The sequence below is a fragment of the Thermothielavioides terrestris genome, chromosome 2 (assembly GCF_000226115.1).
Source record: "Thermothielavioides terrestris NRRL 8126 chromosome 2, complete sequence".
Taxonomy (NCBI): Eukaryota; Fungi; Ascomycota; class Sordariomycetes; order Sordariales; family Chaetomiaceae; genus Thermothielavioides; species Thermothielavioides terrestris.
Window position 1 is genome coordinate 7,963,875 of NC_016458.1, and position 22,124 is coordinate 7,985,998.

General features: G+C 60.1%; 3 protein-coding genes across 3 annotated transcripts; all 3 read left to right on the plus strand.

Annotated features, from left to right (window-relative positions):
• Positions 1-412: 412 nt before the first annotated feature.
• On the plus strand, positions 413-20,870 carry THITE_2170468 (uncharacterized protein). The gene is given in 5 exon segments (XM_003653332.1): positions 413-645; positions 737-819; positions 908-1,773; positions 1,791-1,793; positions 20,854-20,870. The coding sequence occupies 3 exon segments, from the start codon at positions 553-555 to the stop codon at positions 1,434-1,436; spliced, it is 705 nt and encodes a 234-aa protein (XP_003653380.1). The 5' UTR covers positions 413-552; the 3' UTR covers positions 1,437-1,773; positions 1,791-1,793; positions 20,854-20,870.
• Positions 12,714-14,507, plus strand: THITE_66261 (uncharacterized protein; the record flags this gene model as incomplete). The annotated part of the gene is made up of 3 exons (XM_003653686.1): positions 12,714-12,893; positions 13,021-13,688; positions 13,760-14,507. The coding sequence occupies 3 exons, from the start codon at positions 12,714-12,716 to the stop codon at positions 14,247-14,249; spliced, it is 1,338 nt and encodes a 445-aa protein (XP_003653734.1). The 3' UTR covers positions 14,250-14,507.
• Positions 20,869-22,019, plus strand: THITE_37042 (uncharacterized protein; the record flags this gene model as incomplete). The annotated part of the gene is made up of 3 exons (XM_003653333.1): positions 20,869-21,443; positions 21,512-21,593; positions 21,651-22,019. The coding sequence occupies 3 exons, from the start codon at positions 20,869-20,871 to the stop codon at positions 22,017-22,019; spliced, it is 1,026 nt and encodes a 341-aa protein (XP_003653381.1).
• Positions 22,020-22,124: the final 105 nt, after the last annotated feature.

A 22,124-nucleotide genomic window follows, 5' to 3' on the forward strand; every position in this document is an offset into this window, starting at 1 on the left:
TTGATGAGTTGAAGGAGGATGAGCTGAAGGAGGATGAGCTGAAGGAGGATGAGATGAAAGAGGATGGGGGAATGGCTGGCAGTAGTGACCATGGGGAAACTTGGTGAAAGAGGGGCGAGGGTTTTAACAAGCAAGTGGCGGAGCGTGCTTCAATCGGGAGTCAATTTTTGGTGGTCGAGGATGGCGTGGTTAGCTCCTTTGTTCGGAGATTGTGAAGAATATCAAGTCAGACATCTTGACTACACCTACTGAGGGAGAGGTTAGGTTATTATGAGCTGCTTAATGAGACTCGAAGAGTTTGCTATTCTGTAGCTGGGTGGGGCACGGGCCTTCATTCGCAGGCGGGATCAAAGTGGGGTGTCCGACCCGCTCACCTTTCGCTCACTTTTTTTGCAGCCTTCAGTCGGCTTCTTGCAGCCTTGCGCAAGTGTTGCGGTCTTGCCAATCGCAAATTCGGCGAGCCAGTGTCGACAACCTTTGAACCACCACCGCTCCCTCCCACAACCCCCAAACTCAATCCTTCCCCGGATTCAGCTGCAACAGTCGCACATCATGGAGGAGGAAAACAACTCGGCCGTCTACGCGAAGGAGGTCACGAGGCTCTGGCGCGCCTGGCGGACGATCCACGAGATGGTGCAGGACAGGGTACGCGAGCCGCAGCCGGAGCCGTTGCCGCCGCCGACGTTTCCGCTTTGCATGCTCAAGGCGCCGGCTGACTGACCATTCTCCGCCGCAGGGCTACGAGCTGGCCGAAGAAGAAGTCAAGATCTCGCTCGACCGGTTCCGCGCCGAGTACACCAATGACGATGGCAGCCCGAAGTGCGTCGCCACCATCTATCTTCTTTCCTTCTTCTCTCCGCCCGGCCCGTTTTTTCTTTCTTGCTAACCCCACTCGCCCACGCCGCAGCCGCGCGAAGATGCAGTTCTCGGCCCGCCCGTCCGAAGCGATGATCAAGAAGTTCACGCCGCCGCCGACGGCCGCCAACCCGGACCCGGCGCCCGAGTGCGGCACGATCTGGGTCGAGTTCTGCCCGGACAAGGGCTCGATCGGCATCTCTGTCATGAAGAAGTTCGTGGAGCACTGCGCGCAGAACAACTTCCGCGCGGGCATCCTCGTGACGGCGGTAGCGCTGTCGGCGCAGGCGCGCAAGGTCATGACCGTCACCTCGCAGTTCACCCTGATCGAGTGCTTCCTGGAGGAGGACCTGCTCGTCAATATCACCCACCACGAGCTCGTGCCCAAGCACGTGCTGCTCAGCCGCGAGGAGAAGGCCGCCCTGCTGAAGCGCTACCGCCTCAAGGAGACCCAGCTGCCCCGCATCCTCAGCAAGGACCCCATCGCCCGCTACCTCGGCCTGAAGAAGGGCCAGGTGGTCAAGATCATCCGGACGAGTGAGACCGCCGGCCGGTATGCGAGTTACCGGCTGTGCGTGTGAAACAAAGGGGCGGCCATAATTCTAGGCGGAGAGGGCGGAATCAAAGATTGGTGGGATGGATATGGTGGGACGGATTGGGCTTGCGGCGTCATTTTTTTTTTCTTTTCCTTAACAAAAACCAGGGCGTTTGAGTGAGTTTTGGTACGGCTCTGCTTTTGATCATAGTGCGGCGTTTGGGGAGGGATTTGTTTTCTGTTCTAGAGGCAATCTCAAGCTGGTCATTTCCATATCCAAGATTTGCGGGGAAACACAGCGTGGTCTCGCCGACAGGGAGTTGCGCATGTCTGGCTGGAGTAGGGCAGTTAGTTGTCTAGAAAATGCATGGCTATATGCCTCATATATGGCCAGCCCTCTCAACGCGCGGCGTGACACACCTTAGTTGAGTTGTGCCGTTTGCAAAGTGAGCGAGAAGAAGGGACGATGCCAGCCGCCACCTCGTGTGTACGCGCTCTCAAATGTGATTATCTTTACTGACTAGTCCTTTATGTATGATCTAGTCCGGGTATATGATATCCTGTAGCTCAAGACGAGCCGATCCCGATTCAAAGCCGCCTCTACGCCCTGTCGCCGCCGCAAATCCGTTCGCAGCATTCCAGCTCTCTCCACAGCCGTGACCACATCCAAATGTCACGCCAGACATAGCTTCCGCGCCTCTTTCGGTGTTGGTGATGTATGTGTCGTGATGTCGTGTCTCGTCGATCAAAGAAGACCCCCCAACGCCCTTCCTTCCATTCAATTCCCTGAGCCCATAACTCCCTGCATCCAGCCAACACCTCCCGTAACAACTTCACCGCCCGTAATCCATATGTACGTGGTGCGGCAGGTCCAGCCAGCATCCGATCTCACCCACGAAATATGATACATGCTCGCTTGCCTGCTTATGTATGTCAAGCAAAATCCTCCCCCCGGTGGCACTAGCTCCGTGAGCCCCCCGACGGCCCCAACAGCCCGCCCACATCCATCAACTCCAGCTCCATCTCCGGCTCCAAACCACCACCACCACCACCGGGTGGTGCGTCGCGCGGCCGCGGCACCGGCGACCCCGACACGGGCGAGCTGGCCGGCGACAACGGCGACGACGACGAGGACCACGGCGGCGGGTCCTTCCCCTTGCGCGACCGTGATCGCCCCCGCCTCGAGCTCGGCGTCGGCGAGAGCAGCAGCAGCCCGCCCAGGTCCTGCAGCAGCGCGGCCGACCCGCGCCGGAAGCCGCCGCTGCCGGCGGGGACGGCGGGCTCCGGCGGCGCGGCCGCTGGGGTGGGTTTGGCGCTTGCGCTGGTGCTGAAGCCGTCTCGCCTGCCGGAGGAGGAGGTGGTGGTGGTGGTGGCAGCCGGCGGGTCGAGCAGGCCGCCGTAGTCGAAGAAGGAGACGTGGCGGTGGGTGGTGGCGGCGCTGGAGCTGCCGCTCCGGCTTGGGGGCCTGTCGCCGCCGGCGGGGTAGTCGTCGCTGATGCTGAGCGATGTGCTGGGCCGTCGTGGTCCCTCCTGGCCGGGAAACCGCCAGGAGTTCATGTTCCCCTGGTGGGGCTGGTGCGGAGCGACGACGGGGGCGGGAATGTATTGGCGGTGGGGTGCGGTCGGCGAGGAGGGGGACGCGCCGCGCAGCTCGGGCTTGACGCCGTAGCCCACATCTCGGACGAGGTCCTCGTCGCTGCCCCAGTGGCGGAGGGCCGGGGGGCGGCGGGTGTAGGAGGCGGACGAGCGGACGACGGAGCCGGCGGCGAGCGAGTCGTACTTGAACCGGCGCTTCTTGACGCCCCTGTCGCGCACAAAGGAGCCCAGCACCAGGGCGTTCGCCGCGGCGGTCGCGAAGAGCAGCTCGACCGAGGCGTAGAGCGACCGGGCCTGCTGGCTGCCGTGGGCCTCGATGATGTGCGGGACGCGGTAGAGGGTGACGGCGACCGGGGCGAGGCTGAGGGAGAACAGCAGGACGAGCTGGAACTTGCGCTTGGCGCTCAGGGAGCTGCCGAGGATGAGGGAGACCGGCAAGATCACGAGTAGCAGGTCCGTGATGACGTTGCAGATGGCCATGGTCAGCAGCTGCGCGTAGCCCTGCCGGCACCGGCCCCCCGGGTCAGGGAGGACCTGCCAGTAGTGGGAAAAGGGCTGGCATTCGGCCAGGTCGCTAATGACGACGGCGATGAACGTGGTGATGAGCGCCGCGCGGAGAAACACGAGAGCGATGTCATACGTCCGTCTCCAATTGACATTGAGCCGCTTGAAGAACTCGAGGATGGCGTACTTCAAGATCCACAGGCTACAGAACAATCTCGTGGTCAGCACGTCCATGAATCAGGGGCTGATTTAAATAGCGGGCGAGGGGAGGTCCGTGTGAGAGAGAGATTGAGATTGAGATAGACGATGTCACACATACGTCGCGGCGTAGAGCACCCTGCTCAGAAGGACCAGTCCGCTGGCGACGGCCTTGCGGTGGAGCTCGTCGTCCGAAAGGCCAGCAGCAGCGAGCTGGGCGTTGTTGGTGCCGAAGAGCAGGATCACATGCACGCAGGCCATGCGCAGGAACAGGGGCACGAGGGCGAGGGCGGCCGTCCGATCCTCCCTGAAGAGCTTCTCGGTTCGGATCAGGCGGCCAAGCAAGCGCAGGGCGATGAGCACGGCGCAGAAGCTGGTCATCCACCAGCACACCAGCAGCGTCGGCTTGTCCTCGCTGAACGTGCGCAGCGGCGGCGGGTCCGAGTACAGGGCCATGGATGGCAACGGGCGCTTCAACTAGTTAAGGACTCAAGGCAGGCCACGCCCGTCATCCTCCGAAGAGGGGACGAGCGGGGGACGTGGCGCAGTCCCCTGTCCGAACTTGCTACCGTTGCTCGCGAGCTGCAGTGCGTTTGACTGTGCTTCTTATTATCGTGGAATCCGGGGTTGTGCTTCCCCGTCCCGAATCGCAGGCTGCCCTGCTGGGACTCGGTGCTATGACGTCGGATTCGTGTGTGTAATACTTTGTTTGTTTCTCGGCTGTCGGGAATAAGCGTTCGCCCTCCGCGGGTGTCGCCGGGTTGCTGCACGCACAATGCTATTGTGACCGGGTCGATGATGTCGCGGCATGGAACCGGTAGCCCTCGACACTCGGAGGACAGACAGCTGTGTGGGAGACCGTGTTGTGTTTTCGCAGGGCAGGAACCTTGGGACTGGGCGATAACTAACTCACAGGGGAGAGTGGGAGAAAAAGGCTGGGCAACAAGAAGAGCCCGCTCCTCTGGGGAAGGGGAGGGTCCCGACTAATAATATGCATGCAAGACAACCACCACGTTGGCGGCGTCGCACGCTGCGCACCAATCTGGGTAACGACCTGAGTGAACTAACTTTATCAAATTGTGCATCGAAGTGCCTCGCACTCATTGCCGTCCTCCCGAGCACATGGGATCCCAGGGCAGGATTTAACGCAGCCAGGGTGGTGGTGGGCCGGTTTTGGGTCGTCGTTAAAGAGGTCCCGCCAAGACTAATTTCGGAGACTGCCGCTTACAAGTATTTACAATCGCCACAAGGTAAACGACTTCGAGCAACATCAACAACGAAGAATCGCAAAGACTCGTAGCAACAACTTTACGAAACCTCAACCAAATCGAAAAAAAAGAAAACGAAGTTAACCCGTATCCTAACCTTAACCTCTATCCTAACCTTGACCTAAACCCTAACTAGCGGGGGGCTAGCGCTGCCCCCGTACCCCCGGCGAACTAACCGCTTGGCGATAGTGTGAACACCTTGGCGATCGGGGTTGCGTAAAAACGTTGTAAAAACATTGCCGACAATTGGCCGAAATTAGTCTTGGCGGGACCTCTTTAACGTCTACCCGGTTTTGCGAAAATCGCGAATCCTAGGTGACAGAGGGGCGCCGGGGGTTGCTGCGCTTGCGCTGTGCGCGAAGTTACACTACCAAACTTCCTAACTGGTAACTAGTGTAACTGGGCCTTATCCCGCCGCATCCCGGGATCCCACAGTCCAACCTGCCAGTGGACGTCATCAGGGAGCGATAGTGTGCGCAGTAAGCCGGGTTGAGTTAGCTGGCAACCCAAGGCGACAGCGGTGTAGGTGGCTAGGCGACATTCGTTTTCTGACCGCCATCCGCGCAATTTGCTCGGTACCGTCCCGCCTTGGTTTAGTTATCATGCTGTACCTTTCTCCTGGGGCATGTTTTAGCAATCTAACGTTATACACTAGTGTTCACTTGAGTGCCGCAGTGTAGTTCGTCCAAGCATACACTACTGAACTCCCCTCTTGGCGATGGCTGAGTTCGCAGCGCGGGGCCCGTGCTGCTTGGTTGCTGTTTGACAGCAGAGCACCCCCGGTTCTCTGAATTGTTGAGTCTCGGCAGTTCCTTGGCAACACGCAGCAACCATGCCCAACACAAGGCCATGAAACAAAGTTCCCAACATCACGGGCAGCCCTCGAGAGCAGATCCGTCCTTGGACCTCGGCGAAGCGGGGCCGGCACTCGCAACGACTCCCGATTTCATTTCGGTCGCCAACAGGGATCATGGCTGCGCTATTTTCTTTCGTCGCCAAGGAATCTTCCAGTTGTCGGCAATGGTCTTGGAGAACGCAGGCGAGCGGCGAGTCCATTTCTCTCTCACCTGCCTGCGGAGGACGGACACAGCTTTTGGCGGCTCCCCTCGGTGTAACGTGGGGAAGAGCAGGGCTCACTGCAACGGTGCCACTGGCACCCGCACATAACTACCGGGGCGGAACTCACGATGGTAGCCTCACGGTGGGGAACTTGGTCGAGTGGGCTTGATCAAGAGGACCCGTGAAAAGCGGCCCACCCAAGGATGGTACATAGTGTAGGTTCGGTGGTCCGGCGTGGTCCGGCGTGGTCGTCCAATGAGTCGGTGCGCTTCCCGCTTGACGCAGTTCTCCAAGTTGATCTGGGTGGACTCCTGAGCTCAGCGGGTCGGCGTGAGAGGGGTGTCAGACGTGGCGGGGCTTCCCCTGCGGCGCTAGCTGTCGTGTGCCTCGCGGCTCTTGCTTCGGGAAACACGTCGTCTGAGTCGTGTTGGTTGTCTCCTTGATGTTTGAACAGGGCCGATCGTTGTCGCACAGAACGGTCAGTGCCCAGTTCTGAGCCCCATGCATCGATCCCAATCTGCGGCGACTATCAAGTACCCCAGTTGATGCAAGCAGGATGCCAACCAGTCTCTTCAAGGTATCTAGGAGCACATCTTCAAGGCAGGCACCCTTGCCTGCCGAAGAGTTCTAGACAGTTGCCCTAGCGGTCATGCTAGTCGGGCTCGAGCAAGCCGGCTGGGGGTGATCCTCCCGCCAGCTCATCCGCTTCATCTTGCCGCTTTGGCGGCAACCTCCGCATCGACCGTTCCGGCCGCGAGAGGTCTCTGACTCCGCTGCGGCCAACCAAAGAGGAGCAGCGAGTGGTAGAACTAGGCTATTACAACGCGCTTCTTCGCATGGGCGGCCGGCCCTGGTATCCAATCGATCGTTTGAAGGAAGTGTCTGAACACCTCGGAGAATAACGCGAGCTTTTGGCATCCTGGCAGCCCGGGGATACTGGTTGGCGAGTGTTCTACAAACAGCTACACAGTAGAGAGATGGTGGGATTTTTGACTCGACGAAGAAGTCAAGAGAATGTTGGAGAACACCCGGATTCTCTGCAGAGGTTGGAGGCTTGCCGGGGCCAGGGTGCCTGGTGAATATTCCGCACATGTCGAATCAGTGAAGCGCCGCTTGGCGCAGCACGATTTCGCGGGGACGCTCCATATCGACGAAGATCCCAGCCCGTCTTGACCGATGCGTGGGGCTATCAACAGGGCAGAGCAAGGACAGGCTTGGAAGGAGCCGAGCTCTCGGACGTCGGGAGCGTCAAGAGGCAGAGGCGGGATGGCCACTCAATGGTGAGCAGTGCCATCACAACTTCGCCCCTGGAAGGAGAGAGATCCAAGCGCAGCCGTGGCAAGGCTTCATTTGACGATGGACTGTGATCTATGAGGTCTCCCGGGTCCCCCGATACGGGGTCGGGTTCTCATGAGGAAGGCTATGACAACGCCGTTTGAAGAGACAGTGCCGCTGTCGAACGCAGGTCCCACTCAGCATTCGCCTCAGCACGCAAACAAACCCAACTGCTTCGCAGAGCCCCAACACCTTCGTCGCAGCGCACGAATCGCGGCCCGTCAGGGCTCTTCTCCTGGCGCTCTTCCATCGCCGGCCGCCGCCAAACGTTCAAGGGGAAGAGGCGGACGAGCCCGAATGCCTCGTCCCCGTACAGAGTCGAAAGGCCGTCGGTTCAGGGGCCCGGCAGCCCCGATTGATCTTTTGCTAGGTCACTAGGAGTGAGATGCTCTGCTGGGGTGACTGCCTGCGCGGGATGGACCCGGGCCACAGTTGTGCAGGCTCGCGAAATGCGCTGTTTGGACCTACGGGTTCTGCTGGCGTTCTTCGGGTTGAGATGGCATCTTGTGCTGGAAACGACTAACGGCGCGGCGTTGCTTGTCTGTGTTCGAGTGAGCGCGCCTGAGACTATTGAGCCCCCTTGGTTGCCTACAGGGCAGTCGTGAGCCATGGCAAGGCAAACGAGGTCTCCGGGCCAGGGAATCTCCTGAGCTCAGGGGCTTTGGCGGTCACTTTCCCGTATTGCGTGTGCTGTCCCCGTTGCCAGACGTGTACTGTGCATTCACTATGTGCCTGGTTGAAAGTGATTTCGATCGTGAGTGCGTGCTTCGACCCACGGATGTATGGGGACCCCTCGAGTGTGAAACTCGTGACATAAAGGTATGGAACAGTCTTGCACTCGGCCAGGTTGACCGGCGGATTCAGGTTACGAATCGTACGCCTGGGGGCTAAGAGAGTACCCGGTGTACTGGGCAATTTAAGCATCGAGCATATACCCAGCTATGGACGGTGCAACGCATGCACACGGCAGTGGACACGCGCATCAACACATAGACCAGAAGGACTGTTACCTTCTGTGGCAGTAAGAGAGACAGAGCCAGGTTATCCGTTCCTCTTGCTACACGGCAGCATTGACCCCCAGGCCCGGGAGCACTCTAGCGGAGGACCCCCTTTCGACTCTCTGTCATCCCTCCTACGGCCAGACCTCCACCTTCTCCCACTCCCCAATGACCTCCCCGCCCGGCAGCTTCGACTCGCCCGACTCGCCCCGATAGACATACAACCACCTCCTGGGCCGCAGCTCGTCGCTCAGGTCGACCTGGTCCACCTCGTCCGGCACAATCACCACGACCCTGAAGTTCCGCCTCGCCACCGGATCCTCCAGATCATCCAGCCGCTGCCCCACCGCCTCGCCCTTCTCCGTATGATACGCGATCGGCGTGCCGGGCGGCGGCGCGCGGAAGGAGCCCCGCATCAGGGGACTCAGATTGCCAAAATGCGCCGTGACCTCCCGCGCAAAGCTCCAACCCCCTTCTTCTTCTTGTTCTCCCTCCCCCTCTGCCTCCCCCTCCTTTCCGCCTATGCCTCCGCCTCCACCGCCGCCTGCACCTCCTGCCCGAACCCTCCTCATCCGCCTTCTCAGCACGGCCCGCACCGCCGCGGCCCCGTCCCCGTCCCCGTCGGCGTCGGGGCCCAGAACCAGCGCGCGGCCGCGCACGCGCCACTGCGTGCGCACGCGGACGCCGCCGCCGTTGCCGCCGCCGCTGTCGCCGCGGGGCGCAGCGTCGACCCAGAAGACGGCCTCGACGGGCCCGCCGCCGCCCGTCGCGCCGCCGGACGCCGCGATCGCCTCGCCGCTGCCCGAGTCCAGGATCTCGGTCACCTTGTCGGTGCGCGCGTCGGTCGTGAAGACGGGCAGGTCGGACTCGTACAGCGGCGGGTTGCGCGGGGCCGGGTTGCGGGGATTGTTGTTGGAGGAGGAAGAAGACGAGGGCAGCGGCGAGGCCCACAAGCCGCGGAAGACGCAGGTGCGGGCGCGCGGCAGGCAGGGCATAGCGGGCGAGGGCGCCTCCGCCGGCGGGGCGGGGTGCAGCGTCGCCAGGGTGAAGGTTGGGGTGGGCAGGAGGGAGATGTGGGCGAGGAAGGGGGCGCGCCAGGGGGCGGGGGCTGGGGGCGCGGACATTTTTCTGGTGGTGGGGGAGATGATGGTGCGTGAGCTAAAGGTGAAGACTATTTTTGTTGATGATAACGGTGGTGAGCTCCGGTAAGCGGTCGAGGGAAGAGAAATGCGCGATCTGGCGGGAATCCTGGAGAGGTAAGAGATCCCATATGCCATGTAGTGCTTGGTGGAAGTTTACCTGCTCATTAAGGAGGAGGAGCAAGCAGAGAAATGCAGGCTTGGATCATGACTTCATCGCGCCTTGGATGCGGGGCTTGTGCTGCTTCAAGTGGCATCTGCGGGGCGAGCGGGACCCTTACTTCATTCATGTCTCGCAGCGTCACATCCAGAGCCTCACAGTGATCCTTTGCGGGAGTGAAGCTCAGCATGAGGAGATCACTGATGTATACCGGGACCTAACATGTAGTGTATTCCAAAGTCTCTGTCTCGCAGGGAAAACCTCCTCCCCCTCCTCCCCCACCTCCCTGAGAGTGAGCAGCTTGTCCATCGCAACAACTTCTTGATTTCCCATTCCTTCCTGATACTCAAACTTTTCCATTAATTTGTGAACCGCTCGTCACTGATAATGGTTTGAATATGAGATCCTTTCCCAATTTCCGCCGCAGGAGAGCATCCCAGCCTGCTGGGACCTCAATTGATCTACCGTGTAAACTCGGTGATGGACAGAGGTATCAGGCGTATGCGAGACAGCAAGCCTTTCAGGACACCGTAGGCAAGTTCCGTCGTGACATGAGGACTCACTACACGTCCTGGGTGAATTATATAGCGCCATTTTGGAGGCTGACTGGCAGTACAGAATACACACGAACACTACATCAGTCCGATCATGAACGGAACTCAAGGACCTGATCTTGGGTATCCAGCAAGACGCAGTAAGACTCGTGGCCACGTCGTCATGGCTGATACTGCACTGACAATGAACTCGAGGTCGCCTGGTCTCGGAACGGGCCGTATCAAGCTTTGTGTGCCACCATATGCTTCTTTGAGTGTGCCAGAGTGCGTTGTTCTCGCGGGGTTCATCTCAATGCTCGCGCTGTGTCATTACTGCCTTCAATGCTGCTCTGAGCCACAATGTTCGTTATGCCCTGAGACGCCTATCAGTAAAGTGGTATCCGCGTGGCCAACGGACTCAATGTTGCCCCTGAATGACCATGGTATAAGTTCCCTGGCCCTCCTCTCCCTTGCAGATGCGTGCCCCTGAGCTCTCTCACTGCAGCAACGTTGCGAACATCTTACTCTGGGATCTCTAGTTCAGAGAATACCCAGCCTTACCAATATCACAAGATAGCATCCTCCAGCTCGCGTTCCTCTTCCACAATGAGAAGCACACAGTGTCTGGCGGCTCTGACCGCCACCATCTCCGTTGCCCAAGCCGTCTATCAGGGCTTCAACTACGGCGCATTCTTCCAAGACCAGAGCCCTAAGACGCAGGCCGACTTCGAGGCCGAGTTCACAGCGGCTCAGCGCCTTGTCGGCGCGCCCGCTGGCGGGTTCACCAGCGCCCGGCTCTACACCACGATTGTGAGTAGCCACTCTCCCAGACAGGCAACGCCAGCCCATCCAATACACTAACACCCCCCCGCCCACCAGCAATGGGGCACCGCGCAGGACCCCATCGCCGCCATCCCGGCGGCGATCGCAACCAACACCTCCCTCCTCCTCGGCATCTGGTGCTCCGCCGGCGACGCGGTGGTCACCAACGAGCTCGCAGCGCTGCACACCGCCATGGCCACCTACGGCACGCGCTTCACCGACCTGGTGGTGGGCATCTCGGTAGGCAGCGAGGACCTGTACCGGGCGTCAGCGATAGGCATCGCCAACGGCGCGGGGGCGGGCGCCAGCCCGGCCGCGGTCGCGGGCTACATCCGGCGGGTGCGGGCGGCGCTGGCGGGCACGGCGCTGGCGGGCGCGCCGGTGGGGCACACGGACACGTGGACGGCGTGGGTGGACGCGGGCAGCAAGGAGGTCGTGGACGCGGCCGACTTCGTCGGCGTCAATGCGTTCCCGTACTGGCAGAGCACGCAGGCGAACGGGATCGACAGGGCCAAGGAGCTGTTTGACGACGCGCTGGCGCGCACGAGGCAGGCGGTTGCTGGTGGCGGTGGCGGCGGCAACGAGACGAAGCCCGTGTGGATCACCGAGACTGGGTTCCCCGTCAGCGGGCATACGTCCAACGAGGCGGTGCCGTCGGTGGAGAATGCGAGGCGGTTCTGGGACGAGGTCGGGTGTCCGCTGTTGGGGCGGGAGAACGTTTGGTGGTATATCCTGCGCGACGCTGGGAAGGGGACGCCCGAGCCGAGCTTTGGGGTCGTGGGGAGCGAGCTGTCGACCACGCCCCTGTTTGACATCTCGTGCAAGGGGACGGAGGAGGCGGCGTGTGCGGCGTCGTGAGGCTGGAGGCGGGCATGGCGGAAACCTTGCCTTGTTGTGACCGTGAGCAGGCGTTGGTCCGCATGGCATGGGTTGGGTTGGGTTTGGAGCTGGGGAACATGAAGCTGCTAGTCATAACGAGCTGGCACCCGGAGGCGCTGCACTTTTGGCTGCGGACATGCATGGTTGCGCTGTGGCGATGGATTGACCGCGGCTGAACTCGCTAATATACAAACCAGATATCTGTGTTTCAATATGAGTGCTGAATTCATCTGGACGGTCGAGACAGACCCTAAGATTAGTAGTGGACGCCATGGCCTGCGGTTGTGTTAGTTTCTCGAGTTTGAAGCGGTCCTTCTGTCTGCCGGTTTAATGACCAGTAATTAACTGCAAGTTACCGTGGTAGTGGTGCTCCCGGTTTCCCGGTTAGACCGACCCGACAGCCCGGAACCACCCACACCGGACGAAGTTTGCTCAGGACCTAGGACGTCGAATGGCCGGCTTGGGTTTGCTTGCTTCAGATACAAAGCACGGATTACAACCAGCGTAGTGCAACTTATCAATCGATGGTTAACCACACAATCCACTCCCAAGGAACAGGGACTGACTGACCCGCTATTCCGTGGTGTATGTATTGTATGTAAGGTACTGTACAGTTAATGACCCGGTTTCGCTTCAGCCCTACGGGGTGGTGCGGGTCTTGGCATCCCCCAATAATGTCAAAGTTATCCTCCTTCCATTTCGGACAAAGCGGCCTCGATCCACTCGCCCACACACCACGCGACTCCGTTTTCCCTGCCGTCGCGTAGCCGCAAACCTCCCGCGCGGCGCTCCTCACCGTGCACCTTCGATTGTCCCTCAACCCCGCGTCGCGATGGCTCCCTTCCCGCTCCGGCGCACCCGCGCCGCCGTCCTCCTCCTCGTCCTGGCGACCGTTGCCCTGGCCCAATTCGCCCGCGCCAGCAGCAGCGGCGGCGGCGGCAGCAGCAGCAGCAAACCCGACTTCCCCACTCTCGAGGACCTCTCCCTCGCCGAGCTCGACGCGCATCTCCAAGTCCGTTCCCCTTTCCTTTCTCCCCTGAGTCGCCCTTGCAAAACCCGCAAAACCATCCCAATCTTACTACTCCCACCAAACCACCCGGCCAGCTAACCACTCCCCCGCCGGGGGCACCCGCCGCCAGCAATGCCCCATCGTAGCGCACCTGAGCGCCCTCAAATCGAGCGCCCACTCCGCTACTACCACCTCCCCCACCTCGTCCCTGACCGCCCGGCTCTTCGCGCTGCTCTTCCCCGCCGCGCACCCGGGCGTCAACGCGCTGCTGGCGACGCTGTACATCTCGGGCCCGCCGAACCTGCTGCTGGCGCTGTGCCCGCCCGACATCGACCCGGCCGCGCTGTCCGCCATGGTCGCCTTCGCCGTCGGCGGCCTGCTCGGCGACACCCTCTTCCACCTGCTGCCCGAGATCTTCCTCGGCGAGGACGACCCGGCGCGCGCCCGGCTCGTGCTGGTGCAGCCGAACCGGAACCTGCTGCTGGGTGTCGCGGTGCTGGTCGGCTTTGTCGCGTTTGTGGCCATGGATAAAGGGTTGAGGATTGCTACTGGTGGTGCGGGGCATGAGCATGGGCATGAGCATGGGCATGGGCATGCGGGGAGTGGGAGCGCTGTTGTTACGGAGGTTGAGGGGAGGTCGAGCGCGGTGGGCGGGGAAGGGGAGGAGAAGGAGGGGATGAGGCTGAGGAGGAAAAAGGGGGGCAAGACGGAGGGGGAGGGGCAGGGAGAAGCGGTTGGCGAGATGGAGGAAAAGGCGGCGAATCCTTCGGTGAAGCTTGGGGGTTTGCTGAATATGATGTGCGTGGACCCTCGGCGGCTTTCAGCTTTGGATGGGCGAAGGAAGGTAATGCTGATATTCTGCTCTGCAGCGCCGATTTCACGCACAACATCACCGACGGGCTCGCCATGGCGGCCTCGTTCTACGCGTCGCCTACGATAGGTGCCACCACCACCATCGCCATTTTCTTCCACGAGATCCCGCACGAGGTCGGCGACTTCGCGCTGCTGGTGCAGTCAGGCTTCTCCAAGCGGCAGGCCATGGGCGCCCAGTTCGTGACGGCCATCGGCGCCCTGATCGGCACGCTGATCGGCATCGCCGTGCAGGAGCTTGGCGACGGCAGCGGCGACGGGAGCGCCGTGGGCATGCGCGCCGGGCTGTGGGGCACCAGCCTGACCTGGGGCGACATGCTGCTGCCGTTCACGGCGGGCACGTTTCTCTACGTCGGCACGGTCGCCGTCATCCCGGAGCTGCTCGAGACGGGGCCCAACAAGGCGGCCGAGCTGCGCAAGACCCTGGTGCAGTTTGCGGCCATCCTGCTCGGGGCGGGCATCATGCTGTTCATCTCGTGGCACGACTGAGCGGGATGTGGAGAGCCGTCCATCTCCCGCACGGCAATGACTTGTCTGTGGGCCCCCGCTTGGCAGGAAAATTCTGCTTACGCAGTACTGTCGACTGTATGCTTTGTAATCCGTACATGGAAACGTTGTAGTTTGAGCATAGAGTCGGCTCAAGGCGTGGGAGTCACTCCTTTGGTCGTATTCGGGTTGGGATAGTGACACTACATACACTACAGTACATACACTAGGTACACTTACAATAGATTAAACTCAATGTGGAGATGCACTGGAGCACAGCGGAGCAGAGACTTGACGCAACGCTATTTTGGAACTGTGAGGATGACTCCCCAGCTGCCAGGTGAGCTTTGAAGGAATTGGCACAGACCACCAGGAAGAAGGATGGATTTTAGTCAGCACCCAGTTGGCGCATTTAAATCAGGCTGTCTGGCTCAGCCATCCACACTGAGAAAATTCACGCCATTTTCCACCATCGTTTTCAGCTTACACAGCACGCTGGCAGGTGGGATTATTAATGTGGCTGTGACTCCTCCTGGGACATCGGTTAAGCTCTCTTACCTAAGCGAGGTAAGGTAAGTTAACTAGTGGGACGTAACTCAGGCCCGGCGAGCCTAGCGTGGTATACCGTAAGGTAGTACACGAGCTGGGCGAAAAGCAGGGATCAAATTTCGCGAGAGCAGGGTTTCCAAAAGCTTCGAAACGTGACGACATGTCAAAGGAAAGGCGCAAAAGGCAAGCCTTCGAACTGGACCAACATGCATGGAGGCTGTCATTATTGCCTGATGTGTTTGTATTTTTCCTGCTCACTAGCATGAGCATCCCTCGTCACCTGCATTCAAATTAGCTGATATCAGTGGTGTTCACTCCTGCGCATGGAGTGGGAGTATCCCGTACACGTACCTTACATGCGTCCTCCGTGCACCCTCCTGTGTCGCATGCGAAGCACCCCGCGTGTGCACACACACGGAGGACCTGGAGTTACGCGGTGAAACGACGTAACGCCGTCGAAGCTTCCCAGTCCCTTGGGTACACTACCAGCTGTGCTGAAGCCACCGAGCCTTGGCGGCAGTAGCGGGACAATGGATTCCCTTTGTTTAAACTAGTGTATTCCGGACACGTGTAGTTCCGTCCTGTAGTGAAGCTCGGCTGCGTTGGGGATGGCGCCTATTGGGGTCGGAAAGAAACCGAGTCCGGTGTCCGCTGTGGAGCTGTATGTCCATACTGTGTATCAGCCCGGATGACTCCAACTTTCAACCGGGACATTTGAGCTCGCGACAAAGACGACTCTATCCATGTTGGGCCACAGAAAGAGCAGGCATGAACCCTCCAAGGGCGGCCCGTTAGATGCATCCCTCGTCGCGTGTTGTATACACAGTACACAGTGGCCACACAATTGAGCAACAAGACAAGATTCTGTGAAGGTGCTGACGAATTGGGTCGAGAAGCCTCTGCTTTGCTGCTTTGAGCGAACCACGACTTGAAAACACGAAAAGGAATGCGGAGATGCGGGGCTCCACTCGCAGGATGGCGGGCAGGGCTGAGAAGTGTCCAATTGGGCGGAGAGTCTGGAAACGTCAACATCTGCTTGTTGTCCGTTATCCGAGACCGGACTGGGTTCCGATGGCGCCACCGACTTCACAAAGCGAGGGAAACGGAAACGACGAACTATTCAAAGCCAAGGAAAGCGGTCCGCGCGACCGTGCCGCATTGGGCTTTGATTCAAGGCTTCAGAGTCGATGGCACGAGTTCTGATATCGGAATTGACCAGAAACGACGGCCGATTACGGAATCTCTCACTCGTGTCGTTATGACCATGCGCCTTTCCTTGGACAACATGCAAGCGACAAAGGTGGGATGCCAAGACTCTGCTAGTGTAAGAAACGGGCAAGGGCGCTGCGTGGGATCCACCTTGGCGCCAGCCGGCCGTCAAGGTCCACTCATGCCGATCCAAGTCTGGCAGCCGTCTGCCATCGCATCCCGTCTGTCTGCCGTCTCATTGTCCATCACTACCTTACATTAGTGCAACAACCTCAAGTTAGTGTACAAGTCAAGTCCTGCGGGAGAGCGAGCATTAATCATCAACAGGCCGTTGAAGGGCGCATGGCGACCTTGACAAGCATTGGCTTCTTTGTCTCGCCGTGCAGGTTGCAGGAGCGATGTGTGTGACCCGGTACCGTGTACATACTCCCTAAGGGTAGGTCTCTCAACTAACAACCTCACAACTGCGCATGCACGGATTCGCACGGATTGCCTCCGTACTCGTCTTACGTACTCAATAACAAGCTACCAGCTACCGACAGTGCGCAGTACTATGTACATAAGTAACTTAGCGGATAACTAATAGTGTATGTACCAACCCATAACATTGACCACTGACCTGACCAGCCGGCTCCACCATCAAGGTGCGATGGGCGTGCATGTCGGCCAGCAACTTGCAGCGCCTGGCGCGTTCCACATGCCCGCCCTTTCTTCCTCACACACCCTCCCCCATGGATTCGCCAATCAGCGCAAGCCGACCACGGTTCCACGCTGGCGAGCCATGTCTGGAAGAAGGGCGTCCGCGGCCACGAGGCATGACACTCCCCTACGCCTTGGCTTTTACTAGTGTAGTGTAGTTTGGGTCCTGGGACGGAACTGCTTGGTCATGAGTCAACGGGCTACACTAGGCTGAGTGGAGGTAGGTGTGTCACCAACAGGGCTGTCTCGACGTCCCAGGTGGTCGGGCTAGATATCGCTATAATACGGACATTGGATGAACGGAAAGGAAGAACCATCTAGTTGGATCCATCTCCATTGTGTGTTTGTGAGCAAAACTGGCCCCCTCAGAGTTTGGGCTTTTGACGCAAGTCTCAAAGGACAAGGAAGACCTGCGTCCAGACATAAAACACCCGGCCCCCAACTGCCTGGTAACCGGTCGACATAGGAAGCGCTTACAACACACAGCGAATACATCTTCTGTTCACTGGGTACCCAATCCAACAGCGACATCTCACGCCATCCCCGCTCACTTGACCTTCAGTCCGCTCCGCTCCGCGCCAGTTTGGGCCGTTTGTGTCCTGGAGCTCCTCCTCCTCCTCCTCCTCCTCCTCCTCCGCCTCCCAAGCCTCACACGCCCTTCACCACCATGCCTAGCTCCGCGTGGATGGAAGCAGCAACCAGCATGGGGGCAAGGACGTTGACATCCGGCTCGAGCATCAGCTCTGCGTCCGAGACCCCGGCCACCAACCGGAGGCTGGCCTACCCGATGTCCGACATCCGCGTCATCCTGAAGGACCATTCCAGCTCCAAGGTCTACACATCCGCGTCGCCCGTGGCCGGCGAGGTGACCATCACGACCAAGCGCGAGGTCCGCTTTGACTCGATCCAGATCATCCTCCTCGGACAGACCAAGACGGCGTTCGAGGGCATCAGCGTGCCGCAAGAAATCACCCACACGTTCCTCAAGATGATGATGCCGATCCCCGAGTCGACGTACCCGGTGCCGAGGGTGCTCGAGCCCGGCCGGACGTACACGATCCCGTTCAACTTCGTCATCCCGAGCCAGCTCACCATCAACGCGTGCAACCACGAGCGCCTCTCGGACCAGCTGCAGGACCACCACGTGCTGCTGCCCCCCAGCATGGGCGGCGGCTGGCAGCGGGACGACATGGCGCCCAAGATGGCCCGGGTCGAGTACGCGGTCAAGGCGCGCGTGCTGCGCGAGGACGGCGTGGGCGGCCGGAAGACGCGCATCATGGAGGCCACGCAGGCGATCCAGGTGCTGCCCGCGACGGCGGAGCAGCCGCCGCTCAACGTGACGGAGAAGGACAGGCTCTACCGCATGAGCAAGACCAAGACGCTGCGCAGGAAGCTGCTGGCGACCAAGCTCGGCCGGCTCACCGCCGAGGCCGCGCAGCCGGGCGCCGCCGTGCTCTCGGCCGACGGCCGCCGCGTCATGGTGCACCCCATGGCGCGCATCACGCTGACCTTCACGCCCGAGTCGCCGCGCACGCTGCCGCCCGCCATCACGGGCGTGACCGCCAAGCTGACCGCGCACACCTACTTCTCGTCCGGCACCATCGCCGACTTCCCCAACCTGGGCGAGTGGAACCAGCCGTACGGGCTCGAACGCCGCGGCCACTTCTTCACCTCGGTCGCGCTGCCGCCCGTCGCGCTGGCCGAGCAGCCCGCCTGGACCCCTGTCGCCGCCCCGCAACTCACCCGCCGCGACTCGGGCTACTGCAGCACCAGCAGCGACGCCGAGGACGACAACGACAACGACGCCGCCGCCGCCTTCCTCAGCCTGCCTTCATCACCAGGCAAGACGGCCACGACCACGACCAAGCCAAAGCACAAAACCAACCACCGCCGCTCCACCAGCAGCACCACCACCACCACCGCCTCCTCCACCCTTTCCTCGGACATCCCGACGCACACGACAACCCTGACCATCCCCCTGGCCCTGCCGACCGACAAGAAGACGCTCGTGCCGACCTTCCACTCGTGCATCGCCTCGCGCGTCTACACCGCCCACCTGACCCTCAGCCTGGCCACCACCGGCTCCTCCTCCTCCTCCTCCTCCTCCTCCTCCACGCACACCGTCTCGCTGGTCGTGCCGCTGCAGATCGCCGTCGAGGGGTTCGCGCCGCTGCCTCCGCCTCCGCCCCCGCCGTCGCTTCTCTCGCTTCAGGAGCAGGAGCTCGACGATTGCGGGAGCTTGGCATCTGGCGGGGCGACGGGAAGGTTGCCCAGCTTTGAGGAGCTTGCTGCGGACGAGCACCTCAGGCCTAGGGTGCTGCGGGTGCCGGCTGGGGAGTTCCTGGCTGCGGAGGCCGGAGGGGAGGCGAGGGCGGAGTGGATGGTTAGGGGGTCGGCAACCGCAGCGGTGGCGGCGGTGGCGGGTGGTGGGGAGGAGGTGGATGACGGGGGGTTGCCGAGGTATGTATAGAGGAGGGGGTTGGTTGAGAAAAAAAAATGGTTGGATGGATGGGTAGTTCTGTGGGTTGGTTTCGGTCTGATTTTCTTTTGTATGGCTTTCGCATGAATGTTTGGGTTTGGGGTTCGCATTCTGGGGGACAACAACTAAAATGGGGCACATCGAACGGGAATTACATGGGATGCGGACAACGATAGAGCTGGGATGCGATGTATGCGCGGATACCACCAGAGTACTTACTGCTTGTTGCTGTTTCTGAACTGAGTTATAGAGATATCGCTTCCATTTCCGCTGTCCACTGGTTGAGTTTTCTTCGGCAGCTGGGAAAGTACAAGACTTACCGCATCGTGTTCTGTTCCCTTCGGAGGAGCAGGTCTGGACGAACATGCCACGGGAATAAGGGTTATTTATGCTTCGACACCGACCTCCTCGACGCTCTAACTGCTCTTGGGTAGACTTCACGGATTGGATCGTTGTATGACGAGTACAGCATAGTATCAAGTACAACAATAGTATCACATGCTGAACCGTACACAGCGTGCACCTTCAAACCTCCAAACTGTCGATGTTTGTATATACCAGTCCGTTTCGGATCCGCTTCGTGTCATTTTCAGCAGCGGACATTCCACAGAGCTTGATCTCCAGCCCACGACACACAGCTGAGGAGGCTGGCGCGCTCCCTGTTTGGCTTCATTTTTTGGGAGCTGCCGTAATTTTCTGAGGTCTTTCAATATCCGACATTAGGTACGCTTCTGCAGCCAGAGCGCGCTCTGCGGGCAGCATTGTCCTTGGGGGGGGTGTCACAGCATTGTAACGAGTTCTGAAATGGCTGCTAGGGTTTACATGCATGTGTAAGTGGCATCTCGAGGTGCGAAACGACCAAATGCGCAAGAAGCAAACGGACGAAATCGCAAGGTGACATCTCAATTGATGTCGAGAGCCGAAAATCTTATGGCGCATAGTCCATAGCACTCTCTCCCGGGCCCCTAGGAGTCATTGAGTTCATCCAGTTTCAGAGTCATAAACGGGTATGCGCCACCCGGGGCTTGTTACGGAGATACGGTGGATGTAAGTCAGCCACTCTGCCGCGGCAACGGTGAAACACACCGGCAGCTTTACCCCCGAGATCATTCTAAATTATGCGATATCCAACTAGAATATTGATGTCTTTCAAGCTGGGCCAACTTTGAAGTACTAGTAGGCAGCGTCCATCTTTTAATCCAGAGACTTTGGAGCGTCCATTCAGCACGCCTTCTCTGGACTGTGTGTTGACCGATTTCATACTGTGATCGTACTCCCCGTCTCGATCGAGTTAGCAAGACGAGGCTGCCTGTTGGGCAACTTGCAGCCAGCCTCACAGGCTCTCCTCCAATTCAAAGCGACGTCGAAACAATGCCAACCGTTCGGCTGGCTATGTGACGCCGGTTCCCTTCCAAACAATTGGGCACACCGCTCGAAGTGCATCTCGGAAACTGCAGAGCCTTCAAACCCTAACCTTCCCCAAAGAGGCTCAGTGGCGCCTACCAAAACAGTGTCTCATTTGCTCACTGACTTGGCTCCTCGCCTTCCGACATCGTTTACAACCTACCACTTACAAAATCATCTCATCCCACCCGTCCACCACCCATCACATTCTCACTCTTCCTCCTTCGCCCACCCGCATCAAACCGACAAAAAGTCCAAAGAGAGACGAAAAAAAAAAAAAAAATGCTCACCCGCCTCCTCAACAAACTCCTCACCGCCCTACACCTCCGCCGCCCCTCCCCCTGGGACCCGCCGACCGTGCTAGACTGGCTGCTGACCTCGCCCCTCCAACACCTCACCGCGCTGCTATACCGGCACGTGCTGCTGCCGCTGCGGGGCGCGCCCTTCCGGCCGGCGCCCGGCCGGCGCCCGATCCGCGTGGTCTGCCTGTCGGACACGCACGGCCGCACCGCACTGCCCCCCGCCGCCGCCGCCGGCGGCGGCGTCCCCGCGGGCGACCTGCTCGTGCACTGCGGCGACCTGACGGACGGCGGCACGGCCGCGGAGATCCAGGCGCAGATCGACTGGTTGCGGGCGCTGCCGCACCGGTGGAAGGTTGTTGTCGGCGGGAATCATGACGTCTGGTTGGATGCGGCTGTTAGGGGACAGTTGGGGGAGAAGGAGGGCGGCGGGGTGGTGGTGGATTTTAGCGGGGTGGAGTATCTCTGTGACCGGGCGGTGGAGCTCGAGTTCGAGGGCGGGAGGAGGCTGAATGTGTACGGCTGGGGCGCGGTGCCGTGGTGTGGCGAGGGCTTTGCGTGAGTGAGGGACAGGTTGGGGGGGGAAGGTACCTGCTGTGGATATGGGGGCTGACGATTGCGGGCAGGTACCAATACCAGAGGGAGCAGCATCCGTGGGAGGGCAGGATACCGGAGGAGACGGACGTGCTGGTGACGCACACCCCACCGGTAAGTGTCTGGACGCTCCTAGGAGGCTGCGCTCAACGGTTTTGCTGACCGTGCCAGCGCCACCACCTCGACCTCGGGCTCGGATGCGCCGGCCTCCTCGACGAGGTCTGGCGGGTCAAGCCGAAGCTGCACGTCTTCGGCCACGTGCACTGGGGCCACGGCACGGAGGCCGTCTACTTCGACGAGTGCCAGCGGGCCTACGAGTCGCTCATGTCGCGGCCTGCCAGGGGCCTGTTCTACGACCTCATCCCGAGTATGCGGTGGGTTGACGCGTTCAACGTGCTGTACTACGGCGTCGGCAACATCCTGTGGAAATGGATCATGCTCGGGCCGGGCAGCAACAACGGCGCGCTGATGGCCAATGCATCGGTCATGTACGGTAACACCGGCAAGTTGGGTAATCCGGTGATTGTGGTGGACTTGTAATGGGATTTGAGCGGCAGGCCTTGCATAAATGCCGGCGGAGAACGGCACCGTGTCTTGGGAATCGTCCACCTCTGCACCATATAGATCTTAGTAATGCCTTACTCT